The following is a 22246-nucleotide window of genomic DNA, read 5'->3' as shown; positions in this document are numbered from 1 at the left end:
TTTTTATTTTCTCACTTATAGATCTGGTGTGTACTAGTAATCTAGTTTTTCTGTTAGGTTCCATAAGAAGGTATCCTTTGTGCACTTCATGTAAAGGGTGTTAATGTCTGTATTCTGATTTTGAGCTGTGGGCACCAAGTCCTTCACAATGAAATTAAGTCGTTTTGTCCAGCACATCCAGATCTTACGTTTTAAATGTTGTTTGAATGTTTTGGTTTTTATGCTTGTTTTAACATTTAGAGCAATTTCTGCTGAGTTGTTGCCCATAGTTACTTAAATTATGGTTTTCAGTTCCTTCGGTTAGTCTTGTCCAGATACAGTAGAACGTTGTTTATCCAACCCTCCAGTATCCAGCTCTCCATATTAACCAAATAGCCAGCGCACACAGGTCCAGTAGTGCATGATCTCTACTGTTGCTGCAGCCTTGTACTTTCCCATTGTCCAGATTATCTAAATTTTTGATTCTGATCTGGCCCCAATTAGATCGGGATTTTGGTTCCATTAAAATTTCTTCTGTTTTAGCACCACAAATGATGTATTGTTTTGTGCATCCAGTTGCCTACTTTGAATCTGATGGGGCTGTGCGCTGGTTGGCTGATTCATTAACTGGGGAGGCTGAAACTGTGCTCCAAACAGTATAATTTAAATTTTTTTTTACTCAGGGCTTTTCTTTATTAACTTAGAAACCAAGATTCAGACCAAAGAAACAAAATTCTGTTTTTGCCCCTCTGGTCTTGTTCTAGTGCTTGTATCAAAGGGCTTCATAGTCCTTACGGCCCTTCTAGAGCTTCACAGCCTTTGCTAGCTGAGGATTCCTCCCCAGGCATCTCCTGCTTTCTGCAGGTGTCTTCCCCTCAGACTCTTGCCCTAAGGTTCGGAGTACCCCCCCCCCTTCTCTGACCTTTGGTGTCTTGTCTGCTCCACTGTGGAGGAGACAGGAATCCTTATGTGATTACCTGTAGGCACATGACTAGGAGCAAGCACATGACCTGCATCTACAGGGCCCAAGGGCTGTCACTGGTGCATGAGGATGAACGCATTTGCCCTGTTACATGAGCTTTCTGCCATTATTTTCGTGTCTGCATTTTCCATACCTATTAAATGTTGTCCTGTAGTTCTAACATTTAAGTTCATTTTGAGAGACTGAGTATAAGCTAACTAAAATGAATGAGAACCTTGAGTTTTCAAAACATATCCGAGGGAACTTTTGCTCCTTTTCCCCCCTTCAGCCATGCTCTGTCTCTCCAAAATAGCTTTCTACAAAGAGCATCTTTGCTTTGTAAATAACATTACACAAAAGGTTTAGAGCATCTGATCTGATTGGATAATGGAAAATAATCCAGATGGTGATTTAAGAGCATCCAGTATTCAACCACACAGTTTTTTGTCTGTATTCGGTAGACACAGTCATATTGAAACTTTACCAGTATCAGTATCCTCTGGTTCCTATAAGGCCATCTCATTTCCCGAATCAGTGTGAAAGATGAAGAAAAGATCTAAACATTGCTAGAGTAAATAACTTGGGCTCCTTGTTTCCTTCGGGAGATAGGTCATCAGGTCCATATGGTCTTATTCAACGTGCAGAACTGAATTTCTTAGATTTGTGCAGGAATAACAACATAAGCATAATGTCCTAATCGAATATGACTGAGATCTCTGTCTCCATGTATTCTCACTGGTAATTCTTTCACCATGCTTTTTGCAAGTTTTTAATAACCTGTGATTGAGGTTTTGTAGTTCAATCATTGTTAGTTTTGTATTTTATATATTTGTTAGATATTGTGAAAGGTCTTGCTGTGACTCTAAGTATGAAAAGACTGTGGTTTAAAGACAAATTATATGACTTGTAAAACTGCCTGGGAATTATCCATAAAAGAATAGATTGTTTCATCAAGGCAAAGTGCCTTTTCTGGGGTTACTGAAGTGTGTATTTCATGTAGCGTTGCTCACTTCTAAGAGATGCTTACCTTTCATATAATGTGAAACGTTTGTGTTTTTTTAATTCTAATTTTTGAAAAGCATTTGTAGTGGCTGTGCACAGCCAATGGCTATTACTAATATAGAACATAACAAGCACCATAGGTATGAATAGGAGTTCAATATGTCCTATAACCCTGAGACTTATTGTTACTGAATATATTGTGAGTATCAAGGTAAAGTCATTTGAATAAGGTGTTTCACTTCAATTCGTGGTATAAAAGGGTTTCCTAAAAGGGATTATTATTGTTAATCCAGTTAGAGTAGGAGGATGAAGGACTACTAGGTTTCCAGTGTAAACAGATTCTTTATGTCCATTGGAAGAACCAACCAGGCACACTTCATATATAGCTTTTGATTCACCTCTGTGGAGGTGAATGTGACCAGCCTTGGTCAGAGACATGTTCAAATTTATTTATAAAATGACCACTTTGTTCACCTAAGTTGTTTTTAACATACTAGATAATACAAATAATAGGGTTTACCCAGAGCATATGAATTGATGGCCCAAGAGAAATGACCCTCCCACTCTCCAGGAATTAAATCTCTAGATACAGATTTACATACAGACTGACGCAGAGAATACAGATTATAAAAGTTTGGACAACATTTCTAATTTATTAAGAAATGACATCCTGTTTTATCATTTGTGAAATACAAATCAGTTGTGAAATACAGCCAAGTACTGAAGAATCAATAAATAAGTATTTTGGTCAATTTTCTCTAGCCTTTATATATGACTATTTGTAAAAGCTATTTTAGTGATGCATCTCTTTTGTACCTAAAACAATCTGCTATTGAAGAGGAGCAAGGCTTGCTAAACTAGAAATAGTTCCTTTACATAGTTTGCTTTCAGCAAATCTACTCTTGAATTGCACTCCTATTTTTTATTTAGATATTCTAAAATCCAAGTGCTGATCTGGCCTTTCTGGCTTAAGCAGTTAACTGTAACTTAAATCTGCTTTGAACTAGATAAAGTACATGTCAGAACATTTCCCATAACAGGTAATTATTTTCATTTTATACATGAAGAAGCAAGATTATTTCTTGATCATAGGTCTTCTCATGCTTCCAGTGAAGTCAATGAGTTTTTTCCTTTGATTTCCTTGGGAGCAGGAACATCTCCCATATTGTAGCAACCTATAATATGGTATTTAAAGAAATGCTGTCAATTCAAATGTTTTCTAGTTGAGTGATCAAAAAATAATTTGGTTGCCTGATAGAGCACCATTTAAAGGGCATATACAGATTTTTTTTTTTTTTAATTTAAATTAATTTTATAAGATTCTTTCTGCTGTTGTTGATATGACTCTCTTCCCAGGGGGATAATGCATGTGCCGCGGAATAAGTGTGCTGTCTGTGTGCCTACCTGCTGATGCTTCAGTTTGTTTAATCTTTGCCACTGTTACTGTTAAAACGCTCCTGGAGAGCTTGTGGTGAAGAGTACATGTGAGCTCTTCTCAGAGCTGTGTATGGGAGTGATGTCCTCATGCTAGTGTGTGCAATAAGAACAACAACTGAATATTAGCAAAATAGGGAAACTGATGATATGCAGTGTTGCCAAATGCATACAGCAAATTGAAAAAAAAGAATATTCTCTAATCTAGGTACAGAATTTTGTTATGAAAATATGATTTTCAAGCTGACTGACTCTTTAAGCGTGATTTTGCACTTTTATTCTTAACCCTTGCTGTTAGATACTTCTTCAAAAATGTATTTTGGACTGGATTTTCTTATTGCGACCTAGAATGTATGTTTTGTGTGTGGAGAGTTAACTAATAGAGCAAAACAGGTTAATTGAAGTTAGGGGGGGAAATGTACCAGATGATGGATTTTTTTTTTGATTTAACAGTGGCTTTGTTTTTAAGTTTTAAACTTGGCTTTTGTTAGTTCTGTCTGAAGACTTTTATCTTTACTTTCAAGGCACTTGGATTTTGAAATAACTAAGTTATGGAGTTTTGAAAACAGCATGTCTGGCATTCTAAATATATTGTTTTCCCTGAATTTCAGGAAGACGTGGCAAAATGGATTTCTCTGAGCTTTTGTACATGCATTAATTTGCATACAGGCTGGAACAATTTTTTTGAGGTTGAAGCTTTGTAAAACTAATTTGAAAATTTGTGACTGCAATTTTAGATTAAAGTGTATAATGAATTAAATTTTATAAATGCTGGTAGGGTATCTTAATTTAATTTTACAAAATTGATATAAATAAAAACCAAAATATTGAAAATGAAGGCCCTGATCCTGGGGGAAGAAAACGCAAGCAGATATGTAACTTTACTCAAATAATCCCATTACTTCAATGGGACTACTTGTGCTTAAAGTTAAGTGTGTGCATAAATGCTTGCAGGATTAGGAACTAAAATTATATTTTTACTACTTTTGTCTTAGTATCCTAGTCTTTAGCACTTCAGAACAAAATTGCTTCAGTGTTAACAGTGAAAAGTTAAACGTTCAATACATTAACAAAGTTTACTGTGCATTTATACAGATAGGCCCAAATTTTCAAGAATAAGAGCTGAAAGGCAGGAACCTGCCAGTAGGTGTGAGAGAGTGATTTTTCAGCAGCACCTAAATTACTTAGCAGTACAAATCCCGTTGACTTCAAACTGCAAATTCTTATGGGGGAATAGAGCCTGGCAGAAGCATTGCAGTGTTCTTGACTTGTAAAAGAAGTTCAGTATATCAGTAGATGGTGTTACTTGCTAGGATTTTTGCTTTATCAATGTTGTGTTCACATTATTCTCATAGTAATGATGTTAATGAGGTTCTGCACTTGTCTTTTCAACATAGATGAGGTTTTTAAGTGTAGGAAAAACTTTGTTACATATAAACAAGTTGAGAAGATCCACCTTTACTTTCTTCTCATTTTATAGTCTTAAATTGCTGAAGGACTAGCAACAAAAATAAGTAGATTTTTAATTAAAACCCAATAATTTAAAATATTTTTTAAAAAATGTTTATCCTTCCTGTTTGACCTCACGGGCATTCCGATGGGGAGAATTTCATACCTGACTAAATATCCAGATCACTTATACGGCCTTTACAGAGTTTTGAACTTGGAGCACCTCTCAGTATGCTTTGTTTGCCACATTAACAGTATCTTGACAGGTCACTTGCGCAGCTATTAAAGCTAATTGTATAACAGATTTTATATAACTAAATAAGTATTGTTTGTATTATAATAGAGTCTAGAGGTCCCTTTCCCAAAGAGCTTATAGTTTTAAGTAGACAATATAGACAAAGGGTTGGAGGGGATGCAGCAGCCGCACAGAGAGGTGAAGTGACTTGCTCAGGCAGGCTTGTGGCCCATCTGATTAGAACCTTAGTATCCTGACTGAGTCCAGTGCACTGTCCCCTAGACCATGAAAGATCCCAATTAGATACGCAAGCAACTGTTAAATTTTTTGTTCCATTTCTTTGAAAGACATTTGATAATGCTTCATATGATGAGTGGTTTTTTTTGTGGTTTTTTTTTATATTGCACTCATTGCTGTGATATTTATGCATCTGTGGATAAAAAGGAAACATAACAAAAAGCTGCTAATGCAGCATTAAATTGAGAATCTAGTAGAATGGTCTGAAAAGTTGCCAGACCACACTTAACTTGTCCATTTGCATTTTGACACTTCAGTAGAATCATTACTAATCGCAAAATGCAGGGCAGTGGTCCTGCTTGACAAATACAGTAAGAATATCAATCAAGTAACTTTAGCATTCGTTACACACACAGTACATAGCATTTTTGTATTGTTGCACATGTAACGAAGGACCATATATGCATACACATAAGTGGATAGTTACTGTTGCTCTGGGAACCTTATTTTCACTCAGGTCAGGAAATTCAGTCTTCATTGCAGAAGTAGCAATTGCTAGGCTAGATTCTCTCTTGTGCTGAGATTCTTCATGGCACAAGAGAGGGCACTATCAGCAGTCACAGCTTCCTGATTCTGTGGCTGGCCCACCCCAAAGTGAGCCACCTGAAGCATCACTTCTGCTGCTCTAATTTACACCATCTGAGTAGGGACCATATGCTAGCTGAAAATCAGTGAGGTGCAGGTGTACTTCTTTCCATCTCCGCACCAGGGTGGACAGTTGGCTGTGGAGCCAGCCCTTACATCTTATTGCCACTAAGAGCTACTTTCTGCTAGGGGACTTCCTAGTCCATGGTGACACATCTCTAAATTTTTCTGTCATGACAACATTGCCCAGCTTAAAGAAGAACTCCAGTGTTTTACTATTCGCAAAAAGAAAAGGAGTTCTTGTGGCACCTTAGAGACTAACCAGTTTATTTGAGCATAAGCTTTCGTGAGCTAGAGCTCACTATATCGGATGCATTCAGTGGAAAATACAGTGGGGAGATTTATATACATAGAGAACATGAAACAACGGGTGTTACCATACACACTGTAACCAGAGTGATCACTTAAGGTGAGCTGTTACCAGCAGGAGAATGGGAGAAAACCCTTTGTAGTGATAATCAAGGTGGGCCATTTCCAGCAGTTAACAAGAACGTCTTAGGAACAGTGGGGGGGGAGTAAACAAGGGGAAATAGTTTTACTTTGTGTAATGACTCAACCACTCCCAGTCTCTATTCAAGCCTAAGTTAATTGTATCCACTTTGCAAATTAGTTCCAATTCAGCAGTCTCTCGTTGGAGTCTGTTTCTGAAGTCTTTTTGTTGAAGAATAGCCACTTTTCGGTCAGAAATCGAGTGACCCGAGAGATTGAAGTGTTCCCGACTGGTTTATGAATGTTATAATTCTTGACATCTGATTTGTGTCCATTTATTCTTTTACGTAGAGACTGTCCAGTTTGACCAATGTACATGGCAGAGGGGCATTGCTGGCACATGATGGCATATATCACATTGGTAGATGTGCAGGTGAACGAGCCTCTGATAGTGTGGCTGATGTGATTAGGCCCTATGATGGTGTCCACTGAATAGATATGTGGACACAGTTGGCAACGGGCTTTGTTGCAAGGATAGGTTCCTGGGTTAGTGGTTCTGTTGTGTGGTTGCTGGTGAGTATTTGCTTCAGGTTGGGGAGCTGTCTGTAGGCAAGGACTGGCCTGTCTCCCAAGATTTGTGAGAGCGATGGGTCGTCCTTCAGGATAGGTTGTAGATCCTTGATGATGCGTTGGAGAGGTTTTAGTTGGGGGCTGAAGGTGACGGCTAGTGGCGTTCTGTTATTTTCTTTGTTGGACCTGTCCTGTAGTAGGTGACTTCTGGGTACTCTTCTGGCTCTATCAATCTGTTTCTTCACTTCAGCAGGTGGGTATTGTAGTTGTAAGAATGCTTGATAGAGATCTTGTAGGTGTTTGTCTCTGTCTGAGGGGCTGGAGCAAATGCGGTTGTATCGTAGAGCTTGGCTGTAGACAATGGATCGTGTGTGTGGTTTGGGTGAAAGCTGGAGGCATATAGGTAGGAATAGCGGTCAGTAGGTTTCTGGTATAGGGTGGTGTTTATGTGACCATCGCTTATTAGCACCGTAGTGTCCAGGAAGTGGATCTCTTGTGTGGACTGGTCCAGGCTGAGGTTGATGGTGGGATGGAAATTGTTGAAATCATGGTGGAATTCCTCAAGGGCTTCTTTTCCATGGGTCCAGATGATGAAGATGTCATCAATATAACGCAAGTAGAGTAGGGGCATTAGGGGACGAGAACTGAGGAAGTGTTGTTCTAAGTCAGCCATAAAAATGTTGGCATACTATGGGGCCATGCGGGTACCCATAGCAGTGCCGCTGATTTGAAGGTATACATTGTCCCCAAATGTGAAATAGTTATGGGTGAGGTCAAAGTCACAAAGTTCAGCCACCAGGTTTGCCGTGACATTATCGGGGATAGTGTTCCTGGCGGCTTGTAGTCCATCTTTGTGTGGAATGTTGCTGTAGAGGGCTTCTGCATCCATAGTGGCCAGGATGGTGTTTTCAGGAAGATCACCGATGGATTGTAGTTTCCTCAGGAAGTCAGTGGTGTCTCGAAGATAGCTGGGAGTGCTGGTAGCGTAGGGCCTGAGGAGGGATAGTCAGTCTTTTCTGTTCTATATACATCAATGAAAAGCAAGGAAATACTGTGGAAATGTCACTGTTGTGTTAGTCGGTGGATCTGAATTTGGTAAAGGTAGTCAAGGCCCTGTGAGGCAGGAAGCTTGATTTATTTATTTATTTATTTATTAGCTGAAAAAAAAAAACTTCAGAGATTTCTTTGTACTTGGAGCTGTTTTTTTCCTCTGATGTATTTAAAAACTCGTTATTGTGGAGAAGGTGTAGTTAGGTGCATTTCGTCGGCAGATAAGTTTCAGGACCTGTGGTTGTAAATAGCACTCCCCATTCCCACTGACTGTTTCTCTGGCTTTTTCTTTTACCTACAGACTCCCCCTCCCTCTCTTTTGGAGGGGTTCCATCCCAGGATGGAATAGGATGAGATGTTGTTGAAAGTGCTGTCTTTTCAATAGCATAAAACTGGAGTCCAAACTACTTGTCTATTTAAAGATCCCGTAGTGATATTTGTAAGAATCAGGGTGTTCTGGCTAACTTCCAGTTGTAATAATTGCAGTGTGAATTTATATAGGGTTTTAGCCCACGAAAGCTTATGCTCAGATAAATTTGTTAGTCTCTAAGGTGCCACAAGTACTCCTGTTCTTTTTGCAGATACGGACTATGACACGGCTGCTACTCTGAAATATAGACAGAAAGTTTCTGTAGCTGCAGTATTTTTCTTCACTTCCTTTCTTGAACTGTTGTGTGACTCTGCTGTGTCCCACCCCCGAGCTGGCTGTTACAGTGATGGGAGTAATACCTAAATTTCTGATAAATGATATCGAGCTGGCTGAGCCTCAACCAGATGAGGAGGTGGTGATGGGTTGGGGTAAGCAGACTGAGGAGATGACTGAGGTAATAGCCCTTTTGAGGGAGTACATCTGCCACCAGTCATCAGAGTTTGCAAGTTCTGGCTAAACATCAGACCTCAGCTTCTACTAGATGTTTATAGTTCAGCAGTAACCAGGCTGGCTTTTTACCATTTGTAATGGGGCAGAAGAATGCAACTTTACTTTCAGAAGGAGTCCTTACAAACTGTTACTCATGTCTTTCTAGCCTCAAGATTAGACTGTTGTAGCGCATTCTACATGGAGCTACGGCTTAAAACCATTTAAGGACTGAAGCTAATGGAGAACGTAGCACCTTACTTATTGAGTGGAGCATGTTGATGAGAGCACATGGCTCTGAGATCTGCACTGGGTTTATTTTAGTCTCTGGATAGAATTTAAGATGTTGATCATGACGTGTAAAGCTCTAAATGGTCTCTGACCTGCCAGTCTAAAAGATGTCACAAAAACTGTTTATTTCATGGGGTTTGGGGGAAAGTTGAGCATAAGTTCCTGGGAGACTAAAGGGGGGTTGATTTACTGGCTGACTGAGCTAATTCATTATTTGGATATGATTTTTTTCACTGCTGGATGATCATATAGGATTGTAAGTCTAATTAATTGTTTGGGTGCATAGAGTTTTTTTTAGTGGGCCTCCTGTAGTCTTTAAAACAAAAATAAGTATCTTTCATACCGCAAAGGGGCATTGAGAGTTAATTATTAATGACTGTGTAAGCATTTTGCAATCCTCAGATCAGAGTTCTAATAAATACTGTGGTGATGACTGGTGGTGGTTTTAATTTTAACACTTGTACATCATGTTTACTTTAAAGGCGAACTGCTGCTTGGAGAACTACAAGCGATGAAAAGAAAGCACTAGATCAAGCCAGTGAAGAGATTTGGAATGATTTTCGGGAGGCTGCTGAGGCACACAGACAAGTGAGGAAATATGTTATGAGCTGGATCAAACCTGGAATGACAATGATAGAAATCTGGTGAGGATAAAGACATTTTTCTTGAAAGACACTATTATAAAAACTACATTTTGTAGCCAGGGGGTTGTCAAAATGTCTCACTTAATTTGATTGCACTTTGTATGCTCTGAGTTCAGGGTACTTTTTGGTGGGTTCTTTCAATGTCTCCCATTTATTCCTTTCATTTCCTCTTGTCTATAGAGTCCATCAGCACCATTTCTTTAGTCAGTGGAGTTCTTAGTATTGAGTTCCCATACTAACTTGACCATTGTATTTATCTGTTTCTCACTTTAGCACCTGAGTTGTATGTTTTTCGGTTCAGTGCCTCTGCTGTTCTTGTACAGAAAACTTCCTCAGGGTACCAGGAGCAGCAGCATGTGACTCGGATAGTGGCACAAGCATCTCTTCCCAGTTCCTGCCAGCATTTCCAGTAAAATACTGTGTGTAGGAGCAGCATAGGTGCAGTCTACTGTTAGGAATGGGAAAAGAGGCACAAAGCTAGCATGTATACACATACCCCCCACATCACTATTTTTCCTGCATATTACTGCTTCCTCACTAGCATCGTTTTCATTCTGCTCATGCTTCTTCTGGAAAAGCAAGTGCGCAATCCTCCTTCTATGACAGTCTCACCTGGGAGCTCAGAAATTAAAACTTTTGATTGTCAGGGTTAATGTTAAAAAGAAATAATTATCCAGGTAATCTTTCTTCTGAGTCTTTGGCATTTGATACTGGGATGTGGGATAAACTACAATGATGTGAGTCACGGTTTACACCAGAGGGCTGGGATTACATGAGGGCTTGCACTGATGTAGCTGTATCACTGTAGCTAAACCAGTGGCTAAGAAAACCAGTGTAGGCAAGGCCCAAGAAAATATACATAATGCAACAAGCTTTAATTTTACCCCCTTAGCTATTAATATATGGAAATGGTATATTATTTTTTGATTGAATTACTTTTTTTGAGTAGTTGGAAAATCTGTTTGATCACATTACTAAACAGTTCTGAGACTATAAAGTCTCTGTGCTATAAGTAACTGTACTAAAATAAATCAATTTCATTTGCCCAGAATTTATATTGTGAATATTGTGTCCCTGACTAGTTAAATATATTTTGCAAAGTATATTCTTTCAGATTTGAGTAAAAACATTAGGAAAACAAATTAATATGGTCAAACACAGGACTGAATTAAACAGTCTCAGAACAGATTAGAATAAAATAAGGAATTAAATCATTACTAACCGTGCTTACTTTTCGGCTCTGTACCTTTTCCTGATTGTATGTTACAAATAAAATGAAATTAAATGTTTAGGCTAATGCTTTTCTTTGTCTTGTATGTTCTCGCATTTGTAAACAAGTGCTTTAAAATTAACTCTCTTAGTACATTGTGTGATTTTAATAGAAACATCTCTCTTTTCCTAGTGAAAAACTCGAAGACTGCTCACGTAAGCTGATAAAAGAAAATGGTTTAAATGCAGGTCTTGCATTTCCCACTGGGTGTTCTCTGAATAACTGTGCAGCCCACTACACTCCCAATGCTGGAGATCCTACAGTATTGCAATATGATGATATTTGCAAAATAGACTTTGGAACACACATTAGTGGTTGGTTTTTTCCTTATGATTCCTTATGATTTCCTTATGATATTGTTGGATTGTTTCATTGGATGGAAACATTGTACGAATCTAATTTCTTGTTCTGATTTCAGGTCATATTATTGACTGTGCTTTTACTGTTACATTCAATCCAAAATATGATAGACTATTACAAGCAGTAAAAGATGCTACTAATACTGGTATAAAGGTAAACTAATTATGAAAATTAATTTTTACTGGGTTCTGAAATTTAAACACAAGCTAAATCCCTCATAATAGATTTTCAAACTTTTCTCTGTTTATCTCTTATTTTCAGTGTGCTGGAATAGATGTTCGTCTCTGTGATGTTGGTGAAGCCATCCAAGAAGTTATGGAGTCCTATGAGGTCGAAATTGATGGCAAAACATATCAAGGCAAGCTCTCTCCTTTAGAGTATGTAGAAATAGCTATCCTGGGAGTGTTTGTACAAATCCTACTTTATTCCTAGCTGTTGAAGTGATCTTTGCTTGTGGTAGTATAAGTGTGTGTTACAAGTAACTTGCATTATACATACTCATATGATCACTTTCCTCAACTGTATCCTAAAGGAACTTTTCCCTGAATGATTGAGAACTCACTGTTTATACTCAACAAACACTGTCAAAAGCACCACATCTGGCGTTTACTGTACTCAGACATAAAAAGTGAGAACAGCCTTTCATAATTCTTGTTTGCAAAATACATAGTAAATAAATATCTACTGGTTAGAATTATTAAGTAGTTTCCTTAAGGCCTGAATTATGACACTCATAGTAATAAAGCCATTACTCCATATATACAATAAGTTAGGATCTTGCCTGGCTGAAATTTGTACAAGAACAGAGTGATTTTCTGTTCCTTCTGCAATATGTATGGGTCTTTCAGTTCGCTTCCAGTACTCCACGTGTGGGCTAATATCACTGGCATTGAAGGGTTAAACATCTGTTAGTGACTTACCTAATTATTTATATTTTACTTTGTTTTCTGTAACAGTGAAACCAATTCGCAATCTGAATGGACATTCAATTGGGCCATATAGGATACATGCTGGAAAAACTGTGCCCATTGTGAAGGGAGGAGAAGCAACAAGAATGGAGGTACACTGAGAGTTCTTAAGTATTTAACTCTCTTCCACTTAGTTTTCTTCTGGTGACATATTTAGAAAAGGTTATCTCTTGCATTGTCCAAGTGTGTAGTATTTGTGCCCACATGGAAAATAATAGAATTGACCTTGCTATGCATAGTACAATTTTTGTGAAATATTGAACATCATTTTGGAGCTTGGCATTTCATCTTCATGACTCCACTATTCCAGCTACCAGTCACTTTTCTGAAATTAAAGTTCTGGGATCTTGTAATAAAACGGACTTATGTTAGTTAAAATTGTGAATACATATACTTAAGTAATACTGTTAGAATATTGTAGTTTTCAGAAGGAAAACAAGAGCCAGGAATTCTAAAGTTAGAGGATGAACTTAAAATAAGAATTTGGACGTTTGGAGTATGGAAGGAGGGTGGATCCAGTAGATTAGGCTGTCCAGTTTCTAGTGGAATTTTGATTATGAGGTAAAGTTGTTTTTGGAATGTGCATGGAAGATAAGAAATACAACACAAGTGTTCCTTGTTGTTGAAGTGTGTATGAGAAGGGAAGAGTTATTGTGTGCATTCATGACCCCTGAGATGTGCTTAGTAAATCTGTATTTGTGGTGAGGGTGAAGGTTTGTGCTTCATATCAGGATTTCAGAAGAGGTCATTGCAGTGTGGTGACTGGGTATAAAAAAGGTTCCTTTTATGGTAAAGAAGATGAGCATTAATATTATGTCGTCTAAGGTTGATTGGGGAACCTTAACTATAAACTAACAGACTTTGTTCTTAGTGGTCATTTAACTTTATGTATTTACAAAATTAATCCTTTCAGTGAATTTTTGCATGGGAATTATTTCTGTAGTATTATAGCTGTTCATGATGCCTTGCAAACAGAGCTGGACATGTTGCTTTTAGTTGAAAAGTTTGCAGTCTAATTTTGACAGATTCAAAACAGTTAGGCATGTTTGTAAACTGTAATCAGAGGTAAGTATTAGCTAGGTTTGGCAGAAAGATGGGTTTTAAGAAGCATTTTGAAGGAAAAGTTGCACAAGTTAAGGAAAGTTGTTCCAAGCACAGAGGTAATAAGTATATTACATTAGGTGCCAAGCGCATCCAGTTGCAATTTTGATCTGCATCTAATTTTTAAATGGAATAACAGGATCAGAAAGCAAGGGCTTGTTTGGAAGATTGGTACTGGGATAAGGAGCCTTTAATTTTATTTCTAGGTCCATGCTTCTAATCCAGTCATGGTCAGTAGTGATCAGGTGACTTACTATTGACAGATGTTTAGTGGCCTATGAGAAATTACTTGGGTCAGTCATGACATGTTCTCATCACAAAAAGTACCAATGCAATTGTTATCTATACTGACTTTCTTGTTAGCAGTGTAAGAAAGAGGGCAAGGATTTAACTGTCATCTTACCACTACAGATGATCCCTGCAGAAAAGGAGTAAGGAATATTTCCATGACCAGCATAACGTTAATTAAAGAGTTATTGAAACATAGTTTACTTTAAATATTTCAGAGTTTTGAGGGTGGTGTTTAGTGAAAGAACCAATCCATGTTTAATTCCTTGTAATGTACATTTGCCTGCTGTTCATATTTTGCTAGACTTAAACTGTTAATTATACAAGAAGTTTCAACGTTTGACTATTGATTTACTTTTCATGTATTTACATAATGTTCACTTGTCTTTTTTTTTTTTTTTTTCTTTTAGGAAGGTGAAATATATGCTATAGAAACCTTTGGTAGCACAGGAAAGGGTGTTGTTCATGATGACATGGAATGTTCTCATTATATGAAAAATTTTGATGTTGGGCACGTGCCAATAAGGTTAGATCTGGTTTTGAAGCTCTTTTTACTGCACTGGAGGAAGCCGTCATTTTTTTTCGTTAGGGCTGGGGTACAGCAAAGCCTCTTAACTAATATCAGATCTTTCAAAGGACTTGAAAAGACTAATGTAAATGATGCTCTTTTATGACCTGCGCTGTAATATGTACGTGTATATATGTAAAAAGAAAAGGAGGACTTGTGGCACCTTAGAGACTAACAAATTCATTTGAGCATAAGCTTTTGTGAGCTACAGCTCACTTCATCGGATGCATGTAGCTCACAAAAGCTTATGCTCAAATAAATTTGTTAGTCTCTAAGGTGCCACAAGTCCTCCTTTTCTTTTTGCGGATACAGACTAACACGGCTGCTACTCTGAAACCTGTGTATATGTGTGTGTACTAGACTCTGTTCGCACACACAGGATGACACAGCTCTTACCTCAGAGCTTGAAAATAGCCAAAAAAAAAAAAAAAATCAGAAAAGGTGATGCCCTCTAAATGTAGTCTATATTCCTATCATAACATACATACATGAGAAAATAAATATTTTTTGTAACTTCACAATTCCCCCTTCTCTCTACCCCGGATGCTTTTCTTGTTTCCTTCCGGGAGCTTCTGTGACTTATGGTTCAGTAGCACAAGCAAATCTCTTTTTGGGAACAGAGCTGGTTAAACTGTTAGTGTCGTCATCTGCTGAGGATGCTGGGATGTTTGAGTATTTAAAAATTAACAACTTAGAACAGTGCATTGACATAAAATGAAGTGCTCCAATAATTTAGGCTAACTTCCAGATTTCACTGGGATTGCATTACATGGCATTTTTAGAAATGAAACAGATAAGTATTTTTGAAGCACAGGTAATCAGAGTAAGACACACAACATAGCAAGTAACAGTATGGTACACTAGATGCACAGCACTGTTTCCAGGTCTTTTTACTGCATCCATAACATTTAGAAGTAAGTGTTCGTGTGTTTTGTGTGTATATATGTAAAATGCATTATATGCTTTTTTGTATTAACATTAAGGTTGCAAAAGGAAAAGCTCATGTCTGTAAATACTTAAGTTTTGAAGTTGTACACTTCTTAGCTGTCTTGACAAAACAAAAATGGAAGATTATACATATTTTGGACATTTGTTACAGATTTTACAAATCATTTGACTTTCAGAAGTGAAAGTGATATTTTCCGGTGTCAAAGCTTAATCCCAAATTAGTTTAGTAAATTAGAAGCTTCAGGACGATAGACTTGAAATACTTGTTGTTTACAAAGTGAATAATTCTGTTGACAGTTCCTTTCTTGAAGGAAAAAAAAAACAAAAAAAAACCTGTTATGCTTAATTATGTTGGCATGTAAATGAGCCTAACTAGGTTTTGAAGTTATCCTTTTCGTCTCGCTCTCCGGAATTGAGGCGAGCTTGGTAGGCATGAGTTCACACCTTTTCTCCTCTGTTTTGCAAACCTGAGCTAATAGGGCAGCAGCATTTTTGGTTTGTTTTGAACGCTGTATTTTTCAGTGGAAAAATAAAGTTTTAACTTTTCTCCTTGAACAGAACCTTAGGTGATGTGAAAAAGACATCAAAATCACTGGCTTTGCAGTTGTGTAACACCCCCACATTTATTTTTTTACATGGCTTTTATTTCTGTATTAAATGCTTTCTTGGTGGTACCTTTTTTTTTTTCTTCGCAGTTAATTCAGTGCATTCTTTCTTCTAGGCTTCCAAGAGCAAAACATTTGCTAAATGTTATCAATGAAAACTTTGGCACTCTTGCCTTCTGCCGCAGATGGCTAGATCGTCTGGGAGAAAGTAAATATCTAATGGCTCTGAAGAACCTGTGTGACTTGGGGATAGTGGATCCATATCCTCCCTTATGCGACATTAAAGGCTCATATACCGCCCAGTTTGAGCATACCATATTATTGCGCCCAACATGCAAAGAAGTTGTCAGCAGAGGAGATGACTATTAAACTCAGTGTCACCTCAACACCTTTATACTCTAGGCTTTGTTGAAACACGTTATACCAGAATTAATTTGCAACGTATTGTCTGTTTTAACAGTGGACCGATGTAATACTTTCCATGTTTGGAAAGAAAGGAATTTAATCAAAGGCAAGTCTTCTAATGTAACTAACCAAGGAAAAAGCTTTCATGCCTCTAGAAATATTTGAGAAGGTTACGTATATTTTTTTCTGTTCAGGGAAATATGTGCTATAAAGCTCAGTTTTTAGTTTGGAATGAGTTATCCATTTTGTTTTGAACATTTATGATGATAAATGCTTTTCAAATATTTATATTACCATATTCCTACTTGAATGCTTTGAATGATTACACCTGACTTCTGCGCCTAAGGCCTCTATGGTATTGCCTTTTAAATTTCCTGGAATCCGTTTTGTAAAAAATAGACAAATTTTCAGATCTTAAAAACATATATACTTTTTAAAAGTCTGGTTATGACTCTGGGCAGGAGTCTGCTGGGGAACTTGCTCTATTAAATAATAATAAAAAATATCCAGTTGCCATTTATTGTCTTGAAACTGGGCCTGTCCTACCATTTATGTGAAACTTGACAATCGATCATTTATTTAACAGTAGTATCTATGCTGGGAGCCAGGTCAAGGTGTATAGTATGTGACAGTGCCAGCCGTTCGGGGGTTTTTTGTCGTTGAGCATGTCACTCTCCAGTCTTGAGTTTTTCTGTATTGGAACATGCTAGCAGGTACATTCTGACTGACTCCTTTGTTTTGTTTTCAGTAGGGAGGCACATCTGATATGCCTTCTTAAGCTAAATGCTTCACTTTATACAATCACTGGGCTTGCTGCCAACCTTTAATATTAAAATGTCACTTCAGATTCTTTGGTATCTGAAAGCCCCTTTTATAACATTAAATATTCGCTCATCTTCGTTTCCTGCCTCTTCAAAACACAGGCTATAAAGACTTAGGGACAGTAGTGAGGATGAAAACATTAGCTAGTCTGTAACTGAATCCTCTTCCAGATGAGCAAACTAAATTGGAGTACTTGACACTTTCTTGGTATAACAGGCATCATTCTCTCTCTGCTACAATAACTAGCTGAATCTCATTCATGTTTATTTTACTAAAACATGAGTATTTTTAGGGCTTGGACTGCAGTAGGCATAACATCACTGTCTACTTATGTGGTTCAATGTTAAAATTCTGCATAAAGTTACTGGTAACAAATATGCCAACTTGTATAGTAGTCAGCGTGAGTGCCTTAAACATACCTGCTTTGGAAAAACGGAACTCTTAACGAAGATATGAAGATGACTGGTCTCTGGTTTATTTCAAAAACTTTTTATTTTTTTAATTTAGAAATACTACATATTTTGTTAGCTCTTCCGTTTTGGATTAAAGGGAGCTGTATATTGATCTACCAGGACTCTGATAGATGAGCTACAGCTCTCTTGGTCCCCGGTTTTGAGGGAGGGGAGCAAAAGATGGCAAAATGTCTAAAGTCAAAAAGAAACTAGGCCCACAAAATTATCCCTGACTTTTCCATACTTTATATTTGTTGCTTATAGAAATGGGTGAAATAAACTCATTTATTTAATTCATGTTTATCTGTTTCCACTTTGGAGTCTATGTATCCTGTGAAGTATTTCCAGCTAATGGGCGGGCAGCAACATCTGCATGTGTCTGTGAACTTAAAATCACAAAATGGCATTATGCTGGCTAATGCTGTCCATACTGTACTGAGTACCTTGCAGTAGTGAAAACTGGCATTTAAAAGTATCTGTGGGATGGATGGGGTTGTGTTAGGCAGCTAAATCGTGATTTTTAAATGTATTGGCAGGACCAGAGATGGTGCCATAGACTTTTAGCCTTTGTACTAGTAACGTACCAGTAGTGGATAGCTAGCTTTATTGCTTTATTTGGGGAAAGGGTTGGGACTGAAAGGCTTTGCCAGGTCTGCACTATAAACTTACCTCAGTAAAATTACGTCACTCAGGGGCATAAAAAATCCACACCCCTGACCGATGCAGTTATGCTGACCTAACGCCCCCAGTGTGGACTGCTGTCTTGACAGGAGGGCTTCTCCTGTCAACATAGCCACCGCCTCTCATGGAGGCGGATTAATTATGCCGACGGGAGAAGCTCCCATTGGCGTACTGGTGTCTTCACTGAAGGGCGACGGTGGCACAGCACCAGTGCAGCTGCTCCACTGTAATGTTTTAAGTGTAGATCTGCCTTTTGATTTTCCTTACACCGTTCTCATCAATTAATTTTCTGCTTGAGACTCTGCAGGCAACCTTATGGCTTCCGGTTGTGGTTCTGTAAGTGACATCATTCTTTTTTTCTGTAGCTTCTCTAATGGATCATTTCCAGAGCAATTAAAAGCATATGAAAATAACTTTGAAATCTTACCGGGTAGGTAGTTTTCCCCCATTTCTTGTCCCAACACCCAAACCACATGAGGAGGGATGCAGGACACAGCTGTGCCCCTGTTGGGCAGATACGGCTGCTTTTTGTTGTTGTGGCACCCTTGCTTTTTGAGCTGCACACTTCAACCAGCAGTAGTGTTGCTGAGACAGTAGGGCATGGGAGAGAAAACTCATTGCATTTTGCAGAATTAAAATTAGTTTGATAGTCTCCTTGGCCCACAACACAAGCATGGCCCACTGCATTATGTGAGTTTCTACCACAACTGTGATGAAAGTGGATGTTAGCACTACTGTGCATCCTATAGCAAGGAGCTGGCACTAAAACTGGCAAGGCACTTCCTGTTTTATTAGTCAGTGTTGCCTGGGAAACATGGCAGGCACAAGGATTATAGAGGGCTTGGAGGCTTGAGTAGAATGCTTCCTGTTAAAACACATTTTGGAACCATAGAACTGCTGGATGCAAACTGTGTATAATTAGCAGGACATAATTACACAGAAAGTTGTCTTTTGAAGGCCTTGCATATACTGTTTGGTAGTTTTCTGTGCACTTCACAGAATACACAAAGACAGCTCTTGACCAAAAGGCTTACAGTCTGAAGGCTAGAGTCTGCCACCAGGTTGAATAGTCCTTATTTTGGGCGTATTCCTATTGAAACTAGTGGGATACTTGCAGATACCCAAGGTACTGCTCAACTTGAGTAAGGATGGTGAATTCTGACCCTTTCAAAGAGTCCATAGTTAACCTGAAATTTCCTTGGAGACTTGCAGGTCGCATGTCAGCCTTCTGTCACATAAAATTTCAGCTCTTGCTAAGAGCTGCCACCCTGATATCTCTATTGGGAGGCAGGTGGCCACTTTTTTTTAAAATAACTTTGTACTCAGTATACTCAAAGAGCAGTAGTAAATGGCACACTTCTCTTTACTGCAGATTATATTGCTTGATGCTTAATGTAGCAGTTTTAGCACTCTGGCTTCCCTGAGCCTGAGGTATGTAGCAACCTGACTCATACTGTAGCATGTATCTTAAGTGAATATATTTTAGGCATGGGATAGTGCCTCTTAAAAAAAGATTAAACTTCAAAGTGCAGTAACCGCAGAGTGGTTAGTTCTTTAGCAGAACAGCAGTTCTTCACTATAAATCTTCAACTTGATCTTGTAGTACTACCTCCAGAATGGAAAACTCTTCAAAATCCAAGAGAGGTACAAAAACAAAGTTTAAAAGAGTTAAGAGAAACTTTTTAATGCTGTGATTTGTAAACATTACTGGAATTCTTTAGTCTGGTTTGTACAGGTGGTGGTTGGAGTTAGAGAAACTCTGCCAAACTTTAGTTGCTTCAGATATTTTTTGTATGTGAGGAAAAACCACCTAGGTTATCTTTATGGTTAATCAAAGTTTGTCATGGCTTTTGCAATTTAAAAATGTCATTGCTACTCAGTATTTTGTGGAGCATCTTTTAGCTTTCCTTAAAAATGAAAAGTGCTCTCTTCCTGTAACAAGATAGTGCTTCTGCAGAATGTTCATTTTCTTCATGTGTAAATGTGTTGAGTGAAGACAGGTGAGAGATAAAACCATGTGATTTAGGAATGCATAACCTACTTTAGGCAAGACCTGATACCGCTTTTATAAGACTTTTCTTCAGTATTCTATTATGGATTATTCCTACATGAATTTGAGGCACTTTTTTGTTTGTTTTATAAATTGAAATGTTTCAGTACATTTTTAAAAGTAAAAACACTTCATTCACTTGAAAAAGTGTGCTGTGATTTTTATTTTATTTTTTTTTTTTAGGATTTTTGCAGCTAAAATTGTGACTTTTTGCCATGACAAACCACCAGCCTTAAGATTCAAGGTAAAAGGTAACCAAGTAGATTTTGTACAGTGCTGGCACATTTGACAATTCTGCAAGGCTCCAGTCATTCAGAAAAGAACAGATTTTCAAGTTGACATTGTGTGCAAAAGTAATTTCTAGAATCAGTTTCTAAGATACACTGTAGCTAAATCAGTGAGTAGACCAGCCCTTTACACTTGTCTCCCCGCGAATATAGGAGGCAGTTCAGACTTATCCAAACAGTTCTGGGGCTTGGCCACACCCAAGATGAATACCTCCCAATTAATACTGTAACAGTAAATTCTTATTAAAATAACTAAAAAGCTTCTGCAAGTAACTTTAGTTAGCTTTAACTGTATACATAAATCTGTGTAGCCCAGCACTTACATGGCACTTGTTATGTGACTACCTCCCTTCGCTTTATATAAAAAAACCAAAAAGACTGAAAGATTTTTTTCAGGGGAGTTGATCACTGCAAAAGTCTGTCCCTGAACGACCACTAGGAAAGAAAAAATTTCCATTCTGGATCCTAAAGCCTCGCTCAGCACACCGTGGTTGAGATGTACTGAGCAGTAAGGGTTCTCCCTCCCCTAAAACTAGTAGTAGTCTATTTTGGGAGTACTTGGAATATCATTTTGCAAAAGGATGTTACTGTTGAGAATTGAAGGTCATGCCTGTACTGATTTACAAAGTTGTTGATGAATGAGCAGGTGGCAGCTTTACAGACTTCTGTGTGACTATATGTCTCTTCTGCCCAAGTTGTTGCCATGGAATTGAAGGATTCAGATTCTTTCAGGCTCCATAGTATTTAAGATGAAAGGAGACAAACTGTTAAAAAATGAAGTGGCAAATTCTGTATGTTTGTTTAATTGTTATCCTTGACTTTAGATTACTCTTCCTCGGGCTGGATTTCAGTCATGGACACAACTTTCCTCCCTGGGGAAAGAACATCTGCTACTTTGATCGGGTTGTATTGTGATCCAAAAGCAAGAGTTCCTCATCCTTTAGGGAGAAACTAAGCAGAAGTCATAAGCACTGTGTGGAACCCCTCTCCTATCCTGTATCACTAGCTCTGGTTTTTTTCTCTTGCCTTTTAGGGTGGGTTTTCTTGGTTGGTGTTTTCTTTTGAAGCTGTTATCAGCACTCTGGGATAGGGGAGGGGAAGCCTGACACATAATTGGGGAAGAACTGCAAAGGAAAATCCCTAAAGAGGCCTGAGTTTTCCTTTTGGAAGGGAGAGTTGGAAAGAATGAAAATCACTTGATTACCCACTAATGAACCTGAAGGGCTGAGGTGGACTGGGGACTTAACCCTGGAGAATTTTGAGCCCCAATAGCTGGAGAAGACTAACCTGCACAGACTGAAGTCTCTCTATTAGGGGCTCATTTGTGTAGACTCCAGTGAGGCTTTTCTTCTGGCAAAATATTGAGAACAGTTGTGGCAGAGTTCCCTTTAAGGTTGTTTTAAAAATAGAGCAAGCAAAAAAGCTAAGAGCCCTTTGGCCTAGTCTGTCCTCATTTTATGGGGGGGTGGAGCACAGAGGGGAGGCTGACAGGTGGTTGGTTCTATTGGTGGCACAGAGCCCTGAGACTGTGGCTCCCCTCCCATAAAAAGGGGAGGAGAGATTCTTGCTTGCTGGGATCCCCCCAAAATAGCCCTAAAA

General features: G+C 38.3%; 1 protein-coding gene across 1 annotated transcript in view; it reads left to right on the top strand.

The window, feature by feature from the left end:
* Positions 1–16860, top strand: part of METAP2 (methionyl aminopeptidase 2) — a 33591-nt gene extending 16731 nt beyond the window's left edge. The window contains exons 5-11 of the mRNA XM_037884901.2: positions 9681–9842; positions 11245–11426; positions 11531–11625; positions 11734–11830; positions 12429–12532; positions 14240–14355; positions 16067–16860. Of these exons, the coding sequence (XP_037740829.1) occupies positions 9681–9842; positions 11245–11426; positions 11531–11625; positions 11734–11830; positions 12429–12532; positions 14240–14355; positions 16067–16319 (1009 nt within the window). The 3' untranslated portion in view covers positions 16320–16860. The remainder of the gene's footprint in view (positions 1–9680; positions 9843–11244; positions 11427–11530; positions 11626–11733; positions 11831–12428; positions 12533–14239; positions 14356–16066) is intronic.
* The last annotated feature ends 5386 nt before the right edge of the window (positions 16861–22246 follow it).

This window comes from Chelonia mydas, chromosome 1 (assembly GCF_015237465.2).
Source record: "Chelonia mydas isolate rCheMyd1 chromosome 1, rCheMyd1.pri.v2, whole genome shotgun sequence".
NCBI classification, from domain to species: domain Eukaryota; kingdom Metazoa; phylum Chordata; order Testudines; family Cheloniidae; genus Chelonia; species Chelonia mydas.
This window is presented reverse-complemented; position numbering and strand designations above follow the sequence as displayed.